General features: G+C 39.8%; 1 protein-coding gene across 2 annotated transcripts in view; it reads right to left on the bottom strand.

The window, feature by feature from the left end:
* The window catches only part of PRKG1 (protein kinase cGMP-dependent 1), a 1239474-nt gene that overhangs the window by 1125969 nt on the left and 90947 nt on the right, over nt 1–22558 (bottom strand). Inside the window, exon 1 of one of the 2 annotated variants that reach the window (XM_036924010.2) lies at nt 18291–22205. The exons of the other annotated variant lie outside the window; for it this stretch is intronic. Coding sequence (XP_036779905.1) covers nt 18291–18601 — 311 coding nt within the window. The 5' untranslated portion in view covers nt 18602–22205. Of the gene's footprint in view, nt 1–18290; nt 22206–22558 lie in introns of those variants that run through there. 2 annotated transcript variants of the gene reach the window in all.

Raw genomic sequence — 22558 nt, 5'->3', positions numbered from 1 at the left:
AAATAAAACATAGAACACTGATATTTTCCATTTTCTTTTCTAATTGCTAACACTAAGACTTAATACTCTCTCAATCATTATGTTCATCTGTCACCAAGCATAGATTCAGTGCAGAAAAGTGTTAGAAGCTGTGAAAATAAGAACAATGGGAAGGAAAGGCATGGGAGATAATAATGCTATGTGAGTGCCTTCTATGCCCCAGAGAATATACAAGCCTCTTTACATGGGTATTTCTAACTTAATGTTGAGATAAAAGCCTTGCCCTCCAGTAGCTTACAGTCTAGATCAGGATAGACATATACAGGAATTCCCCATGTTACACCACTTCACTTTTACAGAAGACCTACTTGGTAGCTTTTTTTGCTAACTGAAAGAAATCCGAAGAGGATTTTCAGCTTTTGTTTTGCAGCAAGCGGTATAGACAGCACACACCCTGAGCAGTGAGAGTGGTGCCGCCAAGCGCCTTCCCCAAGAACTACACTCAGCATCTCAGCCTCAAGCCGGGATTGCTTTGAACTGTGTCTGCAAGCATTTGTGCTTTATCTCCATTTATTTTGCGCGTCCTTTAGCAAGTTGTGTCCTAAGGTATGGGAAAAGCCTAAGAGAAGTTATTTTTGGGGTCTCAGGACACTCAAAAACTTTTCCACATAAATTAGTGATTGCTTCTTTGCTTCGTGCCATTTTGGCTTATACAAGATTTCACAGGAATGTTCTCCTTTGCAAGAGCAGGGGAAACCTATATCACTCATTGTTCTCTGCATCCCTCCCGTGTTTCAGGCACTGTTCTGGGACCCTGGATCAACAGAAGTGAGCTTATGTGGAGCCCTCTGGAGAGACAAACAACAGGAAACAAGTACTGTGAAGAAAGCTAGGTAAGGTGCTACGATACAGAGTATTTGAGATCAAAGTGACTGTAGTCTATTCTGAGGAGGCATCTTTCAGGAGGTGACGCCTGAGTGTGTGTGTCAGAGTGTGTGTGTGTGTGTGTGAAACAATGATTAACAAAAGAGTTAATATTAAGTACCAAAAGAACTTAGGACCTAAAGGAATTCAAACCTACAGGTATTCCAAAAGAGAAATCACTTAGGACTGGTGTGGGCACTGAAGGCTTCCTGGAAGCAAGAGGCAGCTAGGACTTGAATAGAAGAGGACATTTCAGTTTGTAGCAGAAGGCAAGCAGAGGTGGCTCCTAACTGTGAATCCCTGGACATTGTTCTGGGCACTGAGAACTGCCTTCAATAGCATATATCATACAGTCAGAGACATTAGTTCTAAACTCCTATCTTATTATTCCAGGGGTTCTCAAACTTTAGGACATTAGAGTCACCTGGATCTATTTTTGAAATATAGATTTCTGGGCTCTATTCCAGGGTTTCTGATTCAATGAGTACAGGTTGGACTTAAGAGTTTGCATTTCTAACAAATTTCCAAGAGTTTGCATTTCTAACAAATTTCCAAGAGATATTTATGCCCCTAGTCCAGGGAAACAGTGTGGACTCTGTATCTGTTATATTCTGCCCACCATTCTTGATTCTGCAAATAAATAAAACACATAGAAGAGTATCAACCTGTTCAATGATTTATGGAGTGTTTTTGAAAACTGTGTTGCCTTGTGTGCATTTTTATGAAAATGCCCTAAATCCTTTGTATATGAGTGTATATGTGCATCTCTAATATTCTGAATTACTAGTTGCCTTGTAACTATATATTTATTGAAAATGGACCCTACACACAGACATTACTCTCTTCACCATTACTTATCTGAATAAGAAAATGCTAATTTGGCCAAGTAATTTAAGACATCCAACCACTCATGTAACTGAAGCTTGAATCTGCAGCTCACTGCAAACACATGAAATAGTTTATTGTCTCTGAAACCCCTTTCATCAATCCTCAGTGAATTCTCAAAGAAAGATTATTTTATATTTTCTCAAACTGAAACTTCATTCCCTGTACCTGCACAATAAGAAAGAAAGCTAACAGTGCCACCTCATTTCACTGCTGAATAAGCAGCAGATGTGGCAAGCTCCCCAATTGGCGCATAACCCAGAAGCCTTTGCACCAAAGTGCATCAGAGCAAAGGCTTCTGGGGAATACAGCCAGCCAGGCAGCAAGCCAGGGTCTTTAGTGACACAGTCAAGTCAGCCAGTCACCTAAGTCAGTTACGCCCCACTAAGGACAGAACCACCTGCATTAGAAACCACTGGATCTTGCTCACCTGTTTTCAGCCCCACTGGCATAGGAACCCATTAGAACTCTTCCTTTTAAAAAGGTTCTACCCTTAAGAGAGCTTTTATAGAAACCTTCTACCTTCTTCATGAAACCATTACCTCAGGCACACCTAGGCAGCTGAAATTTCTCCCTTCCCTTCAAATGTTGGAAAGCCCTTTTCTATTTATCTCATATGCTCTGGTCCATTGCTTTATTTCATCACACAAATACCTCCTCTGTCTTTTCTCTCTTTGCACAAACAGCTCCCTGATCAATTCTATATTCACCTCAGGGATTGGGGCTTATCTTCAACTCATCCATGTTCTCTTCTTTTATTACTTGGCAGACCGAATATGCATAGAAGGCCAAAATGGCAAGTAGGATTGTAACTTTCAAAGATACATATCAGTGCTGAAGAAAATGGAAAGAGTTGGGAAGCTGTAGAAAGATTTATGCCACACAGTCTTGCTTATCAGAGTACCTCTAGATAAATAACTCTTAGTAGCCAAATGTATAGATGTGAGACCTGGGCAGTATTGTGTGGACTTAGGAAAATTACAGAATTTCTCTGAGCTTGCTTCACTTTTGTTGTCTCTAAAATGGAGCAGATATTCTCCACCTTCCAGGACTATTATGAAGATGAGAAAAAAAGGCACATTCCCCCGCCCCCCACCCCCAGTACACTGTGTGAAAACATTAAGTAGTCCATAATGGCAACCTGCTAGTATTATTGTTGTTACTCTTAATCAAGTCATTCCCACATGAATATATTGAATCTAGGTACAAAATTAATTCTTCAGTTTCTGCATTACTCCAAAACAACAACAAAAAGTCCAGTTGAATTCCAACAGTAAGGAGATTTAATATTTAAACTTAATAACAAATATCCCAGGTCCAAAATCAATCTTAACATTCTAAACTTCATTGACTAAGCCACAAATTTATCACACATAGTCATTCAAGTGAATTCTATCATGTGCAAAATAAGATACCTGTTTGTATGAAATGTGTGGAAAAGGTAAATTTATAAAGATAAAAAGCAGATCAGTGACCACCTGCAGCTAGGGGCGGAGCGGGGATTGATGGCAAGTTGGTCCCAGATAATTGGGGAGTAATAGGAATGTTCTAAAACTACTGTGGTCATAGCTGCACAACTCTATAAATTCATAAAAATGATTATACTATATGTGTACAGTGAATTCTATGGTATGTAAATTATGCCTCAACAATACTGTTAAAAGTAATCTTTTTGTGTACTACACATTTCAGACTAAACTAATATTTTTTTATTTTTCTTCTAAAGCCTTCCATTCTCAGCTCATCACCATGACTGTCAAGCATTTGTCAGAGACCATTAATGTACTCCTCCACAGCTAACAGGGCTGGTAGCACACTGCTTTCAGCCACAATCATATTGTTTTTGAAAAGACATCTTGAGTTGCAGTATTAAAGTCATTAGCACAAGGTATTTATAGGCTAAGATTATGTTCTGCATCTGATGGCTTCTCAGCCTGGACAGCAAATATTCAAGTTGTGAATGAATGGTTTTCACACAGAAATCCATTATCAGTGCATAACTTCTATGCAGACATTTCAGGAAACAGAAAAGGCACTTTGCTCTAAATACTTCTGATGGATGGAAGTCAGATCACTAAAGCAGTGGGTCTCCAGAGGGGCACTGCCATAGTCTACATGTATAACAGCCCTATGTGTAAAATGAATGTTACAAATAATATAACTATAATTTCACATAAATGCATCTCAAAGAATGGTCACCAAATATTCTTCCTGTCTTTAGAGCACAGACAGTTTTTCCTTCAGATACTACAACAACTATTTCCACTATGATTTCTGAACATAATTCAAATTCATGACATTCAGTTCAAACTCGGCCAATTTATTCTTGTCTTCTCAATAGCTTTTAACTGCTCTTTGAATGAAATACACTGCATTATCATGGAACTTGAAGCTTGCTCACATTTTCCCTTTCTTACCTACAGTTAGCCACACAGAAGCCATGCAGGATCCATACTGTCACTCACTCGTGCTCTGAATCAGACCCAGCAAAGCCAAGGTGGGCTGCACTGGGCTCTGCTCTAAGACTTTGGCATTCATGAACTCTTTCAGTTTATGATATTCAGTTAGGTTGAGAGATGCTTACAGTACTTTAATAATGGAATTTGGCTCAATAAACTCAATACAATGACAAAATAATAATAATCCCAATAGCTTATGCTTTATGTTATATGTAGAGTCCATATGATGTTTTGGGCTTAGAGCTGATGGACTCACAAACATGTTATCTAATCATAGCACATGCTATAATCCTCATTTATAACAAGAAAATCGAAGTTCAGACAGGTTCAATGTCATACATCTAGTTAATGGCAAAGAAGCAATTGAATCAGAAGCCCTCCCCTTATCCATTGTATATGCTGTGGTCTGAGCTTATCTGCTTGTATTTTCCATGACTGCATTGCCAAACCCCAGGACTCTGCATTCTCAAGGCAATCTTATAAATGTACTGATGCTGCACAGGGAACAGAAAGAAGGATTGAGTCCGATGACCTATTGTATTTATAATGTTGTCACCTAAGAGCTGTTAGAGGAAGGTTGTGTTACCTTACCTCTTTGATCCTTAATTATCTCTTCTGTACAAATGGAGATGAGCAGCTGTCCTTCATTCACTCAGATATTGTGAGGCAGAAATGAGATCACACATGCATTCCTTTTTCTAGCCAATGAATACAAGTTATCAAATCATACTTTTACCAGATATAAGATACACAGTTGCAGTGTATATAGGCCTTCCAGGAACTTATGCTCAGACATTCACAGAAGCATATGACCAGATGAGATGAAAAACCTTTTTCTGGGATTGGGTGTTCCCAGGTTCCATGCTGAAGAGCTAAGAGAATATGCCAAACCAAATCAGCCTTTAAATTTTTCATTTTATTCAGGTTAATGTTGAGGTACACCCTTAATAAAGTAGTGTTTTATCATGAGGTTGATGGTCTCCACCATCTCATAATATTAAGATCTAGGTGAATTTTTAGATAGTCAAAATTAGCAAGCTATTATCCTTAGCTTGACTAGATTTTGTTAGTGAGAGTTCCAGCTGTGTCTGCAGAAGGAATTAGGAATTTGAAAAGACTCTCCTATAACTTTTTCCATTCATTTCCAGGCTTGTATTTCTCAGCAATCAACTCACTTACTTTTCAAGGTTAACCGGTTTATGAGGTTTTAGGTTGCACAGTTTACGATGAGACATTTAATTGATTTGGAAGACAAGTATACTTCCTTGGTAAGAAAATTTAGAATCACAGATTATTCATATTGGAGGAGACTTTTCAGGACTATATAATCCCAGTTTTTCAGTTGAAAACTGAAATGTCTTCAGTGGCCAGGAAGGTAATACAAACAAGGGATGTGGGCTAAAGATATACGGAGTGTCAGGGGCTCTAATCAACTCATAGAACAAAGGGAATCCCACAAAAGTATGCCAAGGCATTCAAGCTCAAAGTTTATAATATAATCCTTGCCAAGCAAACATGCCCCCAAGCTTTATTGAGCCCAGTAACATTTTTCCCTTTTCCAAAATGTTAAATTTAAAAGATGAAGTTTCAGAGGGCTTAGAACATAAAGTTTCTTCATCTTGTCCTTCCATTGGCCAAGCATTAATTAAGCATCTGCTGTGTACCAGCCTTCTCTGGGCTCCAAGGATACAACATGCAGCAAGAGAGACACAGGTTTTGTTATAAGGGAATTTACAATCTTCTGGAAGAAGTAAATGTTAACCAAGTAATGACCAACATACAGAAATTCAAACTCTGATGGACATGAGGAAGGAAAAGCACAGAGCACGATAAAGTCAGACGCTGAGAACTGGAAACTGGACTCGGTCCGGGTATATGCTGGGCCGAGTTCGTGGTGGAAGAGCTCCTAAAAAGGTAGTGTCCTTTTTAGCCTGTATTCTAAAACCATAGATTTTCAGGCATTAAATAATTGAGGGGTGAGAAAGAGATGCATCAAGGATAGCCCTGTCCTGGAGTAGTTACTTAGTATTTGGCAAATGACTGAACAAATAAACAAACGAACTGAGAAGGGATCCACCGAATGTATTTGTTAATTGCCAGAAAAATGAACCAGAAGCTATTTGATAAATTGTCTAATAATATTCCATTAAATTAAGATGCTACTATTTAGGAAAAAAAATAAAAAGGGAAACCATTGGTAAATTGAGGGAATGCTTCTTTAAAATGGGAATCTGATTCAATAGGGACAAGTATAGGCCACTGAAAAAACTTTCCCCCAAAACAAGAGACACAAAAAACAAAATAGGCAAGGATAAAATGGGTAAAACTTTCTATGTATGAAACGGCAAAAGATGCCTTGGGCCTGAGCAGTTGTATCGGATAACAATTTGAATATAGTAGAAATACAGTATTAATATAAGAAGAATTTCTATGATACTAAGGTGTGCTAGTCTCTACAAGAGAATGCACCCCTGGCCACCATAGGGAAAAGGGTATATGGAGAATGTGGGTATATGAAAAACAAATGACGAACTGCATGAAAGAAACACCATAAAGGGGAATGGAAAAGAGGATTTGTGCTCAAAAATGAGTTTGAGGGACAGTCAAGCAACAACACGTGGAGAGCGGACATGGATTCTGTGGTCACACAGACCTGCGTTTGGGTACCTCCCTCCACTACTTTATTTTAAGCAACTTGTTTAACTTCTGTGTGACTCATTTCTACCATATGGAAACAATAATAAAGTACCTGCTTTATCAGATTATTGTGAGAATGAAGTGAGAGAGCATATGAGGCATACAGTAAGACAAATAGTTTTAAGGAATAATTATCAACATCATCATCACCACCATCACTAACAGGCCAATAAAAACAAGGCTAATGAGTGCCAACTACTACCTTTGTAAAGGGTTTCTGTGAATATGAGAGAAACTGTTCTCTGTGTCCAAAAAGAAAAAAGATAAAGAAAAAAAAGTTACCTACTTAAAGCAAGAAAAGTTTCCCTCCTCATGATAATACAGTAATGCACTGAACTATAAAAAGTTTCAAAACAGAGTAGAGTCATGAAGGAGGGGAAAAAACCCTGCCATACATGATGTAAAAACTCCCTAGCAAGGGTTCACCCTGGATATTATTTAATAACCTTTAAGTTCATCTAACAGAGAATGCCACTCTTGCCAAGATAAAGAAATGCTTCAGTTATTTGCCATCCATCACACTGACAGCAACCCTTAAGAATATAGAAGATGGAGCACTGCTCTGTGATGACAAATGATTCACTCGGCACAGGACTCCAGTGGTGCTACCAAAAGATAAGACAAGCCACGGAGGAGAAGGGTCGTCCTGGGAAAGGTGGCCTCCTCCAGGAGGAGGAGTGTCCTGTCTTACACTTTACGGTAAAGTACCTGATGGTGTGTTCTACTTCAGTCACCTCTCTGCACAGCTTGTGATGGTCTCTTTACCAAAATATTTCACTATTAACTCTTTTGATCTCTTCATTTCTGAAGGTACAGGGTGACTCCAGATTGCTTAAAATAATCATGATTATATATGTATACATATAATTTTTGATGGAAAAATAGGATACTCTTCAATATTTCTTCTGAAATGATTTCTTGTAATTATTCATGACCATGGAAATAAATACTTAAGTACACATATGTAATGCTTCTAAGTGCCTTAGTTCTCAATTTCTGGAAGTTTTCTTTTTCTATAATTATTATTACAAAGCCTAGAGACTATACTCTTTCAGCAGTTGCTAATCAAAACAAAAAAATCTCAATTTGTTTAAGCTATGCATTTCCCACCAAAACACAAAAAAAGGGTGAAGTGAAGAAAAAGCGAAGGACAAATGAATTTATGAAGTATGTAAAGAGGTGGCAAAAACTAATAAATGATGTTCTGTTCACAGTGGGCTTCTGTTATTTACCATTCCTTTCCATGATCAATATCAAATAAGTTTCCAAGTAATACCCATTTAGTCTTATGTCATTCAATGCTACTGGAACAAAGAATCCTACAGTTCTGGTTTCTTTTTTTCCAACAAGAAAATGTAGGTCTCTATACAAATAATGCTAAAACAATCAGAAAGTAGAGTCAGATTATAATTTTTCATGTCATATTTTCCTGTAATGAAGAACCAAAACAAAGTCTGAAGTGAGATTTTGAAGAAAAATGACTATGTCCCGATCAAGACTACTACTAAGAAAAAAAGTCACAGCATAGTCTCTTCTACCATATTCTAAAGCTTTTCAGATCTCTAACAAGAAACACTGTTCATACAAATGTATGATGGAGCTAACAGTACATTTTTGTAAAGCCAAGTATTAAGTGAATGACTAGAAACTTTGAGCAATTCTTTAATTTTGCATTGTACCATACACTTGGTGTGGGTGGGTGGGTGGGGTTTCTTCTTCTAACAATTCAGAACTGAAAAAGTTCTATTAAGTAAAATCCATTTACTCAAAATAAAGAGGGATTCTCTGAATGGGTCTTCCAGCCAAAAAACAACTCTTGCTTGTCTGAGTGTCTGTGGACAAGCTTTGGTCTTCCCAGACCGTTCCTAAGAGGGTGGCAATTACCCAGAATACAGACCATGATTCACATCAAGTTCCATGCTCGAGAGAGCAGGCAGTGGACATTCTGGGGCTTACTACCCTGCATCTTTTCTGTTTTCTCTCCTCCCACTGATATAATGAGTTGCCATCACAGGCTTAGCAAAATGGTACCTGTCACTTTCAGATGGTTAATATTCCTCTAATAGAGGATATGGTGACACCCTGTCAAACCAGCACAAGTCTAATATAAGACCATCTATTCTGACTCCCCATAATATAAAATGTGCTACTCAGTCACCAATGATTTAGGCGAAGTGTGTCTTATGAAGATGGAAGTGTGGAGTCATACAGTGTGACTGCCAGCCACCAGCGGATGCAGGAGAGAATGGCCAATCCATCCTGCAGTCAGTCCATCAGGAACAGTAAGTCCAGGGGGGCAAAACTCAGAATTCCATTTTTCTTTCTTGTCATGACAATCCTTTTTCTTTCCTCTTAGTCCAGACTTAGGAACACTGTCAAAACCATAATTTATTGATAGACTTGGACTATTAAGATGACATACAGTATATCCAGAAAGAAGATGTTTCTCCCCTCATATTATATCATTATTTCTTGGCCCAAATCTGGTGAAAGCTTGATATTACCATAATACAATTTTTTCAGAAAATAGCAAAAGTATTTTGCTTAACTAAGGTATATTTGTCATTACTGACATTTAATATAATTAACCAAATTAAAGTAACTGGCTAATACTATAATTATTTCATGTTCAAAGAAATGCAATGCTACTCCTAAAGAGCAGGTATGTTATAAAAGTGAGAAAATAAAGCTGAACATTAGAAGGTCAACAGCATTAGTGGACCTGCTATTGACACATATTAATAATTTAAGCTATTTGCTTATGCTTTTGTAGGACCTAAGTTACTCAACCTCTATGTAAAAGTCAATGAAATTGCATCTGTCTTAGAGCACTTCTGGTAGTTTAATTAGCATTTGTGATCTTTAGACAGCCAAAGGTAATTAACACACTATTTTATTTTTGATGCAGGTGAAAGTAATATATGTTGACACTAAATTGTCACTTTTTTCTATACTAACTCCCATCTTTTCATATCTTGGAATAACTCTAACATAGAGATATTTTCCCAGTGTCCTACCATTAACTCTTGGTACATCATTCTGCATCTAACTGCTAAGCCATGTAAGTGAACACATGCTTTTGTTCATGTTTCTTTATTGTTGCTAATTCCTCTTATCCTTTCCATTTAGGTCCAATAACCAGATGTATGACATGAAGCTGGATTCATAATGAAATTGTTTACTTTCTTAATGATTAACTTCCCTGTGTAATTAACATCCCCAATCCTCTGGGCAGCCTTATTGCATCTACTCTGCTTTAAATGCTATTTGTCAGCTGAATACATTTTCATTTTTAGAAGGAAGGGGAAACAGACAAGAAAGCTTCTTGCTGACTCCCGTTCTAAGTAGATTATTTTTACCAAAAAGTATTTGCAATTATATTAGCTATTTTCATCGCTTATATAAAGTGCTATATTGGCTAATCCTCACCTGAAAAGATGATTCAGTCGCAAATGTAAATAGGCTCCCATCAGAGACAATTAGGAGCATCTTGAGGAGTTTTTAACAATGTAAGGGGAAAGAGCAAGGAAGAGACACAGAGCTGGCAATAGGGGCAGCAGTGAGGTTGTGACCACAGGACATAGGCATTCCCATCTCCCCCAGAAGCGTTCCTAAGGGACAGACGGAGATTCTCTTCCTGCGTGTGTCATCTCATACCTCTCATCTGCCAGCAGTGCCCAGACCTGTTCACTCAAACCGAAACGTCTGGAAAGGGGGCTGAGAGCTTGATGTGCTCACTCTGCTTTCTCTGAAGCCTCCTTGGAAAGTACTCCTCAGCCTGAGCTCAGGCTGTTTGCCTTAAAAGGATAAAAATATCTGTAGGAAAAAAAAACGTAGCTGGCTGCAGAGACATCACATACCAGAAGGAGAGGCACTACAAGCCCAGTACTGCTCTTCCATGGACGCTCATCACTGTTACACCTTCACGTACTTAACATTCCATAGAAGCATCTGGGACCCAAGGAAACAGTCTTACTGGCTAACGAAGCAGCTCCCCCGCAGGGAGAGTGGAAAACAAACTTGGGATGATGGCTGATTCCAATGTGTCCTGTCTGAACAGTGGCCAGGACTCATTGCTGGCAGGAAAGAAGAAACATACTCACCTAATGAAGAGAGCTGCTGCCACTTTTGTGCGCCTCGTGTCTTTAGCAGGTAACCTTCACAGAGCAGAGAAACCGATAGGTCGCAGGCGCTGCCTCCCCCTGCAGAGAGCTGGAGCTGCCTGCCTGGCTCCACAGCAAGCAGGGGGGTGGGGTGGTCTAAAGGGAACAAGGAAAGTGCTCTCCCGAAGAATGGGAATCCATGGAACCAGTAACAACCAAAGCTGAATGGGCTAGCGAAATGGTTATCAACCCTGGCAGCATATTACAGTCACCTTAGGAGCTAAAAGAATATACCTATACCTCAGGTCCACTCCCGAACAATGAATCAGAATCTCCGGAGAGGGGACCCCAGGAAAGATGTTAAAGTTTCCCGGGGGATTGTAACATGCAGCCAAGGTTGAGAACCAATAGACCAGGCAAAGTAATGTTTACTTGTTCAGGAAAATAAACCATAAGAATGAACTAGTGTGCATCTGTAATTTGGCCAAAACAAAAAAATCCCTGCTTTTGTAAGCCCCTAGTGCTTAAAGGTTTTAGCCAATATAAACATTCAGTTCTTTAAGTGGAAAGTTTATCCTGGTTCTTTAATATCACACACACACATATACAATAGCACATCCTATCGTCTTCTTATCAGAGTGGTTCCCCAGTTTTGCTACATATTGGAGTTACCTGAGGAATCTTTTAAAAATACTGATGAGGGTTTCCACTGCCTGACATTATTATTTTAATTGGCTTGGGGCAAAATCTGGGCAGTGGGGTTTTTTTAAAGCTTCCCAGATTACTTTAAAGTACAGCAAAGTTTGTGAACCACTGTCCTTTCTTATTGTTCCACTTATCCCAAAGTACTTCTGCTTCCTATTTAATTATTGGTGACAGACACTCTCCTGAGAACAGCCTCTATGTTATTCATGGGGTTTTCATCCAATTTTCTGTTCTTCACATCCCTTTGTGAAGCAGAAGAACCTATTGGCTAAAGGAAAATGGTTCTGGAGTTCGAATTCAGCCTCAGCTTTTTACAAAGTGTGTGACCTCAGGCAGGTTTCTTAGCTTCTCTGGGCTTCAGTGCTCTGAAATGGGAATGATCTGGGGTCTTCCTCACTGGATGGTCTGAATGATAAAAGACAGAATCTATGGAAAGCGCAGGAAGAAAGACTGGCACAAAGTGCCCATTAAATGCTACTCATCATGATGACAACAGGCAGTGCCTCTTGACCTGACATTTCAGAAACACATTACGTTGGCTTGCTCTCATTCTTTTCCTCTTCACTGTGAATTGCACGAAGACCACCGAGCCCTCCCTGGTATCAGAATTGTTTCAAAGGGACAAGACAAGGCATTCACATAGAGCATTGGCCTAAAGGGAAACATCTTAATGGTTTTCTGCTGAAATCCCAGTATGGCTCCCACTGCCAGGGGCGGGAAGCCTTTGGTGTACTCCAATTTGGGCATCTCGACTCTTGTTATCTTCATCTGCAGAGTGTTACCTTATTTGCAGATTCTCTTCCAGCCATTGTCTATTTACTCACCCCCAAAACCCACACTCCCTTTGTGACTTACTGCAAAGATGGAAATATTTATCCTGGTTTGCCCTCTCCTCTCCATCTCGCTTGGCCTTGCCATCTTGGTTTGCCCTGGAGTATTTTCCAAAGTACTCATTTTGTCTCCCCGACACACATCTTTTTCTTCCCACACTTCTCTCCTGCTTTTTTTCATATTAATAACTATGATTATAAAGTCCATTCAGAAACAAGACACTTTTGAGAGTCTACTATTAGTCCCACCTTTTTGTTAAACATCTGTTTTGTGTAGCTGCAGTTTTTGCACTCTTGTTTATATTTGCGTGACAGTTTTGGAGGGAGAACATTCCTCCGTTCTTACAAACAAAATTGTACTTCGTTCAGACAGGCTGCACATATTTAGCTTCTCAGAAAATAAATTTTAAGGAGATGCTGAGGAATGCGGTCATTATAGATGATGGTGAGAGGCAAGCAGAACTGGTGTGAGAAGGCTGGGTGTGAGGAAGTAGAGAGGGCTGTCAGGGAAGGGGTGGAAAACAGCGCCAGCTCAACAATTCAGATTAGGATTCAAAATGCCACAGATGTGATTGCATAATAAGCTGTTGAGCATCCTGGTAAATGCTGCTTTCAGCATGTCCTTATTTATCGTATTGTCTTGTGTTCTCCGAGCATGGAAGGTTCAAGTTGGAGGGTGTGATGCTAACACCAGGCACAGTTCCCTGGATGGGAAGCAGCACCTATGGTAGGGATGGCAGAAAGAGCAGCAGCCTGGTGTTCCAATCCAGTTGCTAGGATACCATGGAGACCCTCCATCGCTAGGCAGACAGAAAAAAAAAAGTGTCCATATGCCTTATAACCTGCAAACAGCAACAACAGAAACATCGTCTGCCTTCACTACCCTTTCCCAACTCGTCAGTGAAATAACAAGTGGCAGGGCCATGGAAATGTGGCCCGGGAGAGCCAGGAAGCTGGTCATTTCTATTCTCAGGCAGTTTCCAGAACTACTCTCTTTAAGAGCTTCTCAGTGTTTTCATTATAAGCCCCATTTTTAGGGGCACACAACTTGACTATGCTTCAAAACACCCTAATAGTTTAGTAATCTGGTCTCATAGATTTTTATAAAGGCTTCCATGACTTTAATTTTACTGCATAGACTGCAATGTCAAATTAACGATTAAACTTATATTGGAAAGTCTATTAGAATTTCAATGTTAAGTTGGAATTTAACTCCTCCACAAAAACAAGAAAGATGAATTGCAAAAACCAACTTCAGGTTCAATTTGCATCTATGCCCCATTTGCCTAGGTATGTGAGGAATGTGCAGTGCTAGTCTGTGGCATAAAATTAGATTATTTTCAATGGGAACATTTTGAAGGAAGTGAAAATGGAACTTGTTTTCTTTAAGAGTGGAACTCAGTTTCTTTAAGAGTTTTGATCATCTGCTGCTTGGTTAAATTAAATACTCTTATACTCTTACCTAGTAGAGATACTTATAGCTATTATCAGGACTGTGCTGGTGGGAGGCGGAGGAATGGACAGACATTCTGAGATTCAGAGCTTTACTAATGGGTAACAATCAGTCCTCAGTGTAAAGCGTGTACATGTGTGAGCATGAGCACACACACACACACACACACACATCCACACACACACACGATTCGATTATTTTAAAAATAAAGCAGAAATGCCCTGTCACTTACTTTATAAAATAGAAACTAAGGTTCTCATTTTTACTGGCCTAAACTTGCTTTTACTCAATTCCCACATGGTTATTCTGGCACAGCCACTAGTCACTGTCATTCCCCAGAAGGACACTCTGCCTTCTTTTGCTGTCTTATCCCTTTAATGATGGCGCTCATCCCCACCCCATTCCTCTCATCCCATCCCACTCACCCAAATCATGGCCATGCTTCAAATACTTACTTTAAATACCTCCAGTTCCACAAGAGTTTCTGATACCATAAAATTAAATGGGGTCAATTATATTGTGCCAGCTGTCTTAGGTATCTGCTCTGTGACTTCCTCCACTTTCTAGAATATTTACTTTTGCACTGTTGTTAACTTCTTCTAGAACCTATATATCTCTTATCTCTAATGTATGACAATAGCTTGCACATGGCAGACATCCCCTGAAAGTATTAAACTGAGCTGTGGGACACATTTGGGACTTAATCACTACCCTTGAAGAAATCTGTTTTAATATTATGCCATCTATGATTACACTAGAATTCTAAAATTCTCTCAACTTCCCACAGAATTTAACATACAGCATTTAGGAAGATTGTTTTTCTCTTGAGACTAGTGTCAGGGTTTCAAAGACCACATAAGATCTTGTTAAAATTACTTCCTTCCTAAAAATAAGAAAAAATATTTTTTATTCTCAGCTCTTCCAAAGTACTTCAAATCAAAAAGTGAAACATTATAACATGTCATCATTCTCTGAAATTCAGCAATTTCTCCTTTTAAAAGCAACACTGAACAAAAATACAGAGCAGTAAAAACTTTTGAAAGGAACTCAAGTCTATATAGCCCAACAGAAATGACATAGAACTCTGTGAGTGACAGCAAAAGGGAAAAGATTTGAGAATATTTATAACAGGTAAAGGGTTTAGATCAAAATACCAGAGACTGAATGTTCTGACTGATTAGAGAGTCAATTTTCAGTAATGAAAAATCCTGAAATAAAATGACTTTAAAAGTCCTTAAGAACCATTCTATATACATAACCAACAGGTTATCTGACCTCATAAAATGGATATGTTCATATATTTTTCATTTTTAAGGGTTTGCTCAATTTATTTCAAAGCATATAGTCTAATAGTTTCACATTCTCAAGTCATTATTTGATAGCAGTGGAATATAATTCTAATTTACTACATCAATTCTTTGATTCACATTCATAAGAGAAAAAGGGCTTAAGGACTATTTCCATACAGGTATGAAAGAGACAGACAAAAGCACCCCTCTGTGCCCGCACCCCCCCACCCTGACCCGCACCACCACCAGAGGAGCAGGGGGACTGTCCGAGCTCTGTGTTGGAGTCTGACAGCACCTTCCCCCTAATTCCTAGCTTAAAGGGAAAAGTCCAAACCAGAAATATTAACATGATTTAAGGTAACAAATTAATTTACATTTTATACTATTTTTCAAGTGGTCAAAAACTACTAAGAAGCAGGATCCTCAGAGAGCAACTTCAGTAAGCAAAAAGTAAATAAAAATACTTATATATATCAGATAATTGAGCAGAGCATTAACTGGGCAGGTACCTACATCTAATGGAAAGAGACTAGAAAACCAACATGAGCGTGAATTTGAAATCAATTTAAGGCTATTTAGTTTCATTTTAACTCAAACTCAAAATAATCTATGTGTAGCAAAGAAAGATGGCTAAGTTGCACTAAAGATGAGATACAAAGAAATAAACACTTGTTGCCAGTAAAGCTATATAATCAAATTATTTATAGTGAAATTTCAAATAAGTCTTCAGCCTGGCAAGTTTTCATAGTTCTTTGTGTCACTATCTTGCACAATCATCCCAATGGCACAAGTCATAATCATTTTGCATATGATATACTTCTCTTTCTCTTAAGAAAGGTACACTTAACCACTCAAGCCAATTTTATTCTAGTTTTCTTTATGTAAGTGTGAAAAAAGAACAGATGTTTTTCCAAAACTGTTTAAGCTTGGGAGACATTCTATCATTTTCTTCAATATAATCCTTCAGAATCGCCAAAACCATCATGGTGATACCTTAACAGCTAACTTCTCTAAAGCACAAGTTATTAAATAAATATCAGAATGCACAGCATTGTTCCATAGATGTTTATTAAAACAGAATGTTATGAATTATTTGCCACCCTGATTTCATTTTCCATTTTCCATGGACTTTTAAAAAAAACCTAAGCATTCTAAACATGTCAAGCACCAAGAGACTTCTAAAACTTACCACATTCTACAGCACATACCCTACTGCCTAAATTCCTGTAGATCTTCGCTGATAGAATATTTAACTGGAGTTATCAGCTGGCTTGATCATGCTTCATTATGAAAGCTATTAAAATGGTCTTTTTATAAAAGTGGGGTTTGCTCTGTGTTGCTCCAAAGTCCTGCAGATACTAAAATGAGATCCTACGGATTGCTTAAAGATGCACAGGGCTGTCTTTGAGTTATTTTTTCATTATGCAAAACTTGGCCCAGGAGACATGGCCATGTACCTAGTTAGCTAAAACTGGCAAGCATGTCAGGACTGCAAATTAATTTACCAGAGAAAGTTGAACTGGATGCAGATCACTCTAGTTTCTAAGGCAGATCTAAGTCTACTGAACCATTAGGACAACTTGGTGAGGTCAGAGTCTCAGAAATGTTTATCCTCCCTGTCTCTTCCCCATACTCTCACAGAATACAAACTCCTCCTTACACTATACCTGCATGAGGAACAGCAAATTATATATGGAAACCAATAAGTACTACTATAAGTTTTCATAAGTGTAATTAGTGCCTACTCAGGACCTCCTAGAAATCCAATATACATAAGTGGAGACAAGTATTTGCTCTTTCTTCTTACATTAATTCCTTGTGTTTATGAAGTGAAGAATCCTAAGGGACTTTGTATTATTATGTAACACGTGTCATACAGCCAATGGGATGTCATTAGGATAGTAGCAAAACCTCTCATTTATCAATTATGTATATTAACGAGAAATACCATTGATTTGGGTGCTCTCCCTTGTTCTCTGTTACTTTTATGTTTCTGTCACTTTACTCTCCATAAGGACTCTGAGTTGAATGGTGTATCACAAGCTTCATTCAGTTTTCCTACCCAAGTCATGAAGTCCACTGACATCAGAACTACATTGTTCTCTAAAATGCTAGAACACTACCAGAGTGGTTGCATCAGAAGCCAGGAGTAAGGCAAACAATGTGTCCACATTGTCAGTAAAGAGAAGTGTATTCTCTATGTTTGACTCTGGAAACATGCAACCCTCCTGGAAGACTGAAGTGCCCCCATTAATATTATGTAAATTTCTTAAGGGAAATAAGCAATATTCTCCCTCGGATGTTATGAAAATATATATACATATATTTTTTTAAAAAGCAACAGACTAGGCTTCCATTTGTGGATTGTAAATGTCATCCCATTCAGAAAATCAAAAAATCTTTCCTTTTATACGCATATTTGCTTATTTTTGACACTTTGATGATGACAGAACATCAGGTTTGAAGGGTACCAGCGTGAATTGCCAGCATGTGGAGAAATCCGGGCGAGCCACAAAAGCAGAGAAAGTAAGGGTGATGACAGACGCATTTCATTTCAAGTCTGATGAGCCTGCATTTAGGATTTTCCGGCTGGGAAGGTTTGTCAGGGCATTTGGAAGACGGGGCTTTTAATTCATCTTCACACACACGCACACGCACACTCACACAGCCGGACACACACCTGGGGCGCGTTCAAACTCTACAGTAGGTGGCATATATGAATGTATATGCACATTTAAAAAAAATAGCTTGACATCTGACAAAGACACGAAGGCAACGTAGGTGCAGTGAGTCTGGCTCTGAGAAGCGTGCACAGCCCCGCAAGTAGTGCCCGTGAAAACGAAACATTTCTGAGGATGAGGACAGACATGGCAAGCGGGAGGGGCGGGGGCCGACAGACAATACAGAGACCCGCAGCTCCCCACCGACAGGGTGCCGCACGGACCCGGCGCGTAACCCCTGCTTACTGTGGGCTCTTGGGGTAGAAGGGCAGGGTCACATGGCTGAGATCCTGGATGTCGAAGGCAGTGGGCTCGGCGGAGATCGCCTGCCGCTTGGTGCGCGGCTCGCCCTGCAAGGTGCTCGCGCTCTGTTTCTGCGCCTGCTGGGTGGCCGGCCGGATCACCGAGCGGTACTTATCCAGCTCGTTCTGCAGCTTCTGGATCAGTTCGTCCTTCTGATCCAACTCCAGCTCCAGCTCGTCGATGAGAGCATCCCGCTGCCTCAGCTCCTCGATCTTCTCCTGGAGCGCGTACTGCAAATCCCGCAGGGTGCCCATGCTCCTCCGGGCTGCCGGGGGCTCCTTCCTGCCGCTGCTCCGCGTCTTGGGGCTTGCTCCCCTCTCGGATCAACTTTCCCCAAAGTCGCCGCTGCCTCCCGAGTGCAAAAGCTTCCTACTTGAGACCAAAGCCAGCCCTGGCTTCTGAGCATGCCCAGTTCACCGGCTCCAGCCACCGAGAGTTTCCAGTGCAGATTCCACTTCTCCGGGCTGACTGAGAGGCTGAGTGCGGGGATGAGCAAAACAGCAGGTCCAACCCGGGATTAGACCTGAAATGCGGTGGGCGCCGCGGCCCCGGGGGCACAAGCCGGGAGGCGCGGCGGTCGGGCAGCTGGAGAAGGGGACTTGGATGGGGGCTCGGAGGCAGCGGCGGGGCTGCCTGGGTCACTCGCGCCGGGTGCGGGAGGAAACCGGTGGTGCGTGTGGGGAGCCTGATAAACCTCTGGGGCGCGCCGGGGGGTGTGCGGGCGGAGCGAGGGGGGTGGGGAGGGCTGGGAGGACCCCGCGCGAACTGGGGAGGCGTTCAGCCCGCTCCAGACCACGCCAGTCTCCAGGACGCTGGGCTACAGTCCTGGCGACGTGCGAGGGCAGGGAGCACTCTGCATCCGGAAAGCTCTGAGTTCTGGAGGTATTTTGGCCGCCAGCCTCACCAAGAAAGGCTCCTGAGCGGCGTGGCTGAGCCTCTCCCTTTCTCCCACGCCACTGTTCCAAGGGAAGCGCCTCACACAGGTGGCTAACGCTAGAAAAGAAACTTGACTCCCAGGTGAGAGCGAGTCCGTGCATGGGAGGGATTCCCCCTTACATCCAGGTGCCTTTGGTGAAGGGGCACAGAGGATGGGGGGAGCTTCTTTCCCCTAATTGTTCTCATCTTCTGCCAGCTCCTGTCAGTTACTCCCCTTTCCGCCCCTTCCAAACTCGGATTAAGGAGCTCTTCTCAAGGCAAACGCAAAACAGGTTTGGCCCCCAGAAGGCCCGATTCCCCGCTATCCCTCCCACTTGTGCTGTGTCTGCAGAATAGATTGTGGATGGGCCTGGCTTCTTCTATTTGCTTAATTTGGGGTGAGGAGGGGGTGGGGTGGGAAAAACCATCTCTGAGCTCCAAAAACTTCATCCTAAAATGGAACCATACCTTTAAAAATATTACTTTCCTCACAACCAAGCTGTTAGGTCTGCACCCTTCCACTTGAATGGCAAGATGCAAACTGTAGAGGAGGGAAGATCTTAAAGTGAAAGGGGAGCCTAGACGGGCTGCAGTACATTTTAATTATATCACCTTCCTCTACGCATCCCACCCCCATCTCTGCCCACTTAATATTTCCTAAAATAAGGCAATTAGGTACCACCTTTTTTCCATAGTTCTTCCAGCACCAGAATACGTTTATAATCTCTAAATATTTACTTAATACTTACCTAAATTCCTATATTTAGCTAAATCTTCACTAACGCATTCAATTGTATGGCATCTTCATTAGCAGCCCTCTAATTACTATTCTTGGGCACTCAGTGTTATAAACCTCAATAGTTTCTAGCCCTCCCTTAAAACTAAAAATAGATAGAAATTAGATTAAAATTGAATGGAACTAAACATCAAGGGCACATAGATCAGTCTCAAAAAAAACTTGCTCACTTTTACTTTCAAATACACAACTTTTTCTATCTGAGCTAAGAGAAAAAAAAACTATCTAGCCAATGGCACAGTAACAAGTGTATTTGTTTGTAATTAGAGGTGTAAATAACAAAGCAAATGCAATCCTAAACATTCTTTTACAGATTATGGTCTAATTCCTTTAGTACCAAAGACATAAGACATTTAATTTTTCTGCTTTCCAACATGGACATTTTGGGAAGTGCATTTATTTCAGGACGTAATATATAAAGTGGAAAGTTACCAAAACATTTTCATTCGTAAACAACAAAACATGAGTATCTACAGATACTGACATCAGTAAATAATAGTTCTGAATTATTGTTTTAATTAAAACTAAACCAAACAGAAGGACTGTGGCTTTGTATAACTGACTCTATTATAAAAGAGCTTTTGTGACATTTTCCTTTTCCCAGGCAAAAAGCCAAATTCTTATCTTCCTTAGCCTATGGGAATTCTTTAACTCCATGGGAAAATGTTTAAAACTAAATGACTTTTTTCTATAGATAGGGGTCCATGAAGCCAAGAGTTTATGTCTAAAAATATACCAGGAACAACATATAGAGGATATCATTAGAAAACTGCTAAGCAGGGTTATGTTTAAGGTCCATCGGAGGCTTAAATGGGGTTACTTAATGTCTTAAGCAGCACAAAGTAGTGAAGATTCTTCTTCATTTGTAGAAAGCTGGCCTACATGTACAAAGGGAAGTAGAAACTGAAATAATTTTCCCAAAAAATAAGAAAACAGCACTTCAACCATAAAATATTCAGGTATTTTGAACAAAGATGTTTTTCCTCTGAGTTATGTAAATATTTTTCACTTTTTAAGCCATCATATCTACATGCAACTATAGGATATATCCATGTTACATTTTCATTTCAAATGGAATTCTTGTTAACACAAAATATATTCCATGATGATTCTCATAATGAGTCAAGAACCTATTCTAATAAATGCAAAGTAAGAAAATGGCCAAGAAAATATGGTTATTACGACTGATTGACCCTTCTAAAAGCATTTGAAGTATAAGGATTTGGTTATTTTAGCCAATATTATGAAAAAAATGGTTTTAATTTTCCCTTAAATCTTCGTAATTGTGTATGCAAAATCCAGAATTCTAGGCTTTTCTCTTCCTTTCTTGAAGTCAAAATAAACATTTTAAGTAAGTTTTTCTGTGATATTCTTGACTGACTGTTTAGGTCTTGAGGGACCTGGTTTTCCATCTCAACTTTTTAATGATTCCAATAGTTTTTTAAACATCTCGACATTGTATTTGGTAAATGCTGGATACAAATTTTATGTGAAATATCAAGGACTTGGTGTTATAGATAAACAGGCAAATTTTACTATGCATCTCAAAGTAAACTTAATTGCCTAAGTTATAAGATCAAAGGTCAGGCACAAGTCTACTTTCTGCTCATTAAGAAATGGCTACCACAAATCTGAACCTGAGTCGGGTGGAATGGCATATACTGAGCTTTCCAGTTGCCTATCTGGGATGAGGTCTTGATGTTAAACCCTAAAAAACAGAACAGTGTAAGTTTGAAGGAACTGAGTTTATACTCTAGAATTCCATAGTCAACTTACAACCTACTTTTCAGCTCTGTCATAGTCCTAACAGACATACTGATGTTTTTCAATTCTGCACCGAGCCCTCAGGTGTGAGAACAAATATCATGCCTTCTTCCTTAATGGAATCTAAAGTGATTTAATGAGACATTCAAAGGTACAGCCTTATCTTAATACTGGCTATTAAAAAAATAAAGTCTTTAGAATTTATCCTGCTTCACTTAAAAAATAAGGAGCCTCAAAAACACTCTGATGATTGTGTCATCCAATCATCCATTCCCCTCATGCTGCAGTTCCTGGAAGAGTCCTAAGTTTGAAATTTTTTTCTGCTACTGCATGTGCATATATCTCGCACAGCAAAAAACAAAAATAGCATAGCTGAGCTTTGCAGGTGATGGAAGCCCCTGCCTTGGAGAAAATTGCTAGAAGTACCCCTAATAATTTAGATGTGAGAGCTACTGTTACTGGTAGACATAAACTGCCTTACTCTAAATTGCTAATGTTAGTCAAGATCACAATAAAAATAACTTCCTTAAACTCTTAATGCACGACAGGCACTGTTAATGTAACTCTACAAGATGGACAATATTATTCTTTCTATTTATATTTGACAAAATGGAGGCACAGAATCACCCACCTAATAAATGGCAAAGCCTAGATTCAAATCCAGACCATTTGATGCAAAGCTCAATCCCTTACCTGCTGCCTCTCATTGCCTCTGCAGGACTTGCAAGGGTTATTA

This window comes from Manis pentadactyla, chromosome 8, assembly GCF_030020395.1.
Source record: "Manis pentadactyla isolate mManPen7 chromosome 8, mManPen7.hap1, whole genome shotgun sequence".
In the NCBI taxonomy this organism is placed as follows: Eukaryota; Metazoa; Chordata; class Mammalia; order Pholidota; family Manidae; genus Manis; species Manis pentadactyla.
Note: the sequence above shows the minus strand (reverse complement) of the source record. Positions and strands in the feature narration are given on the sequence as shown.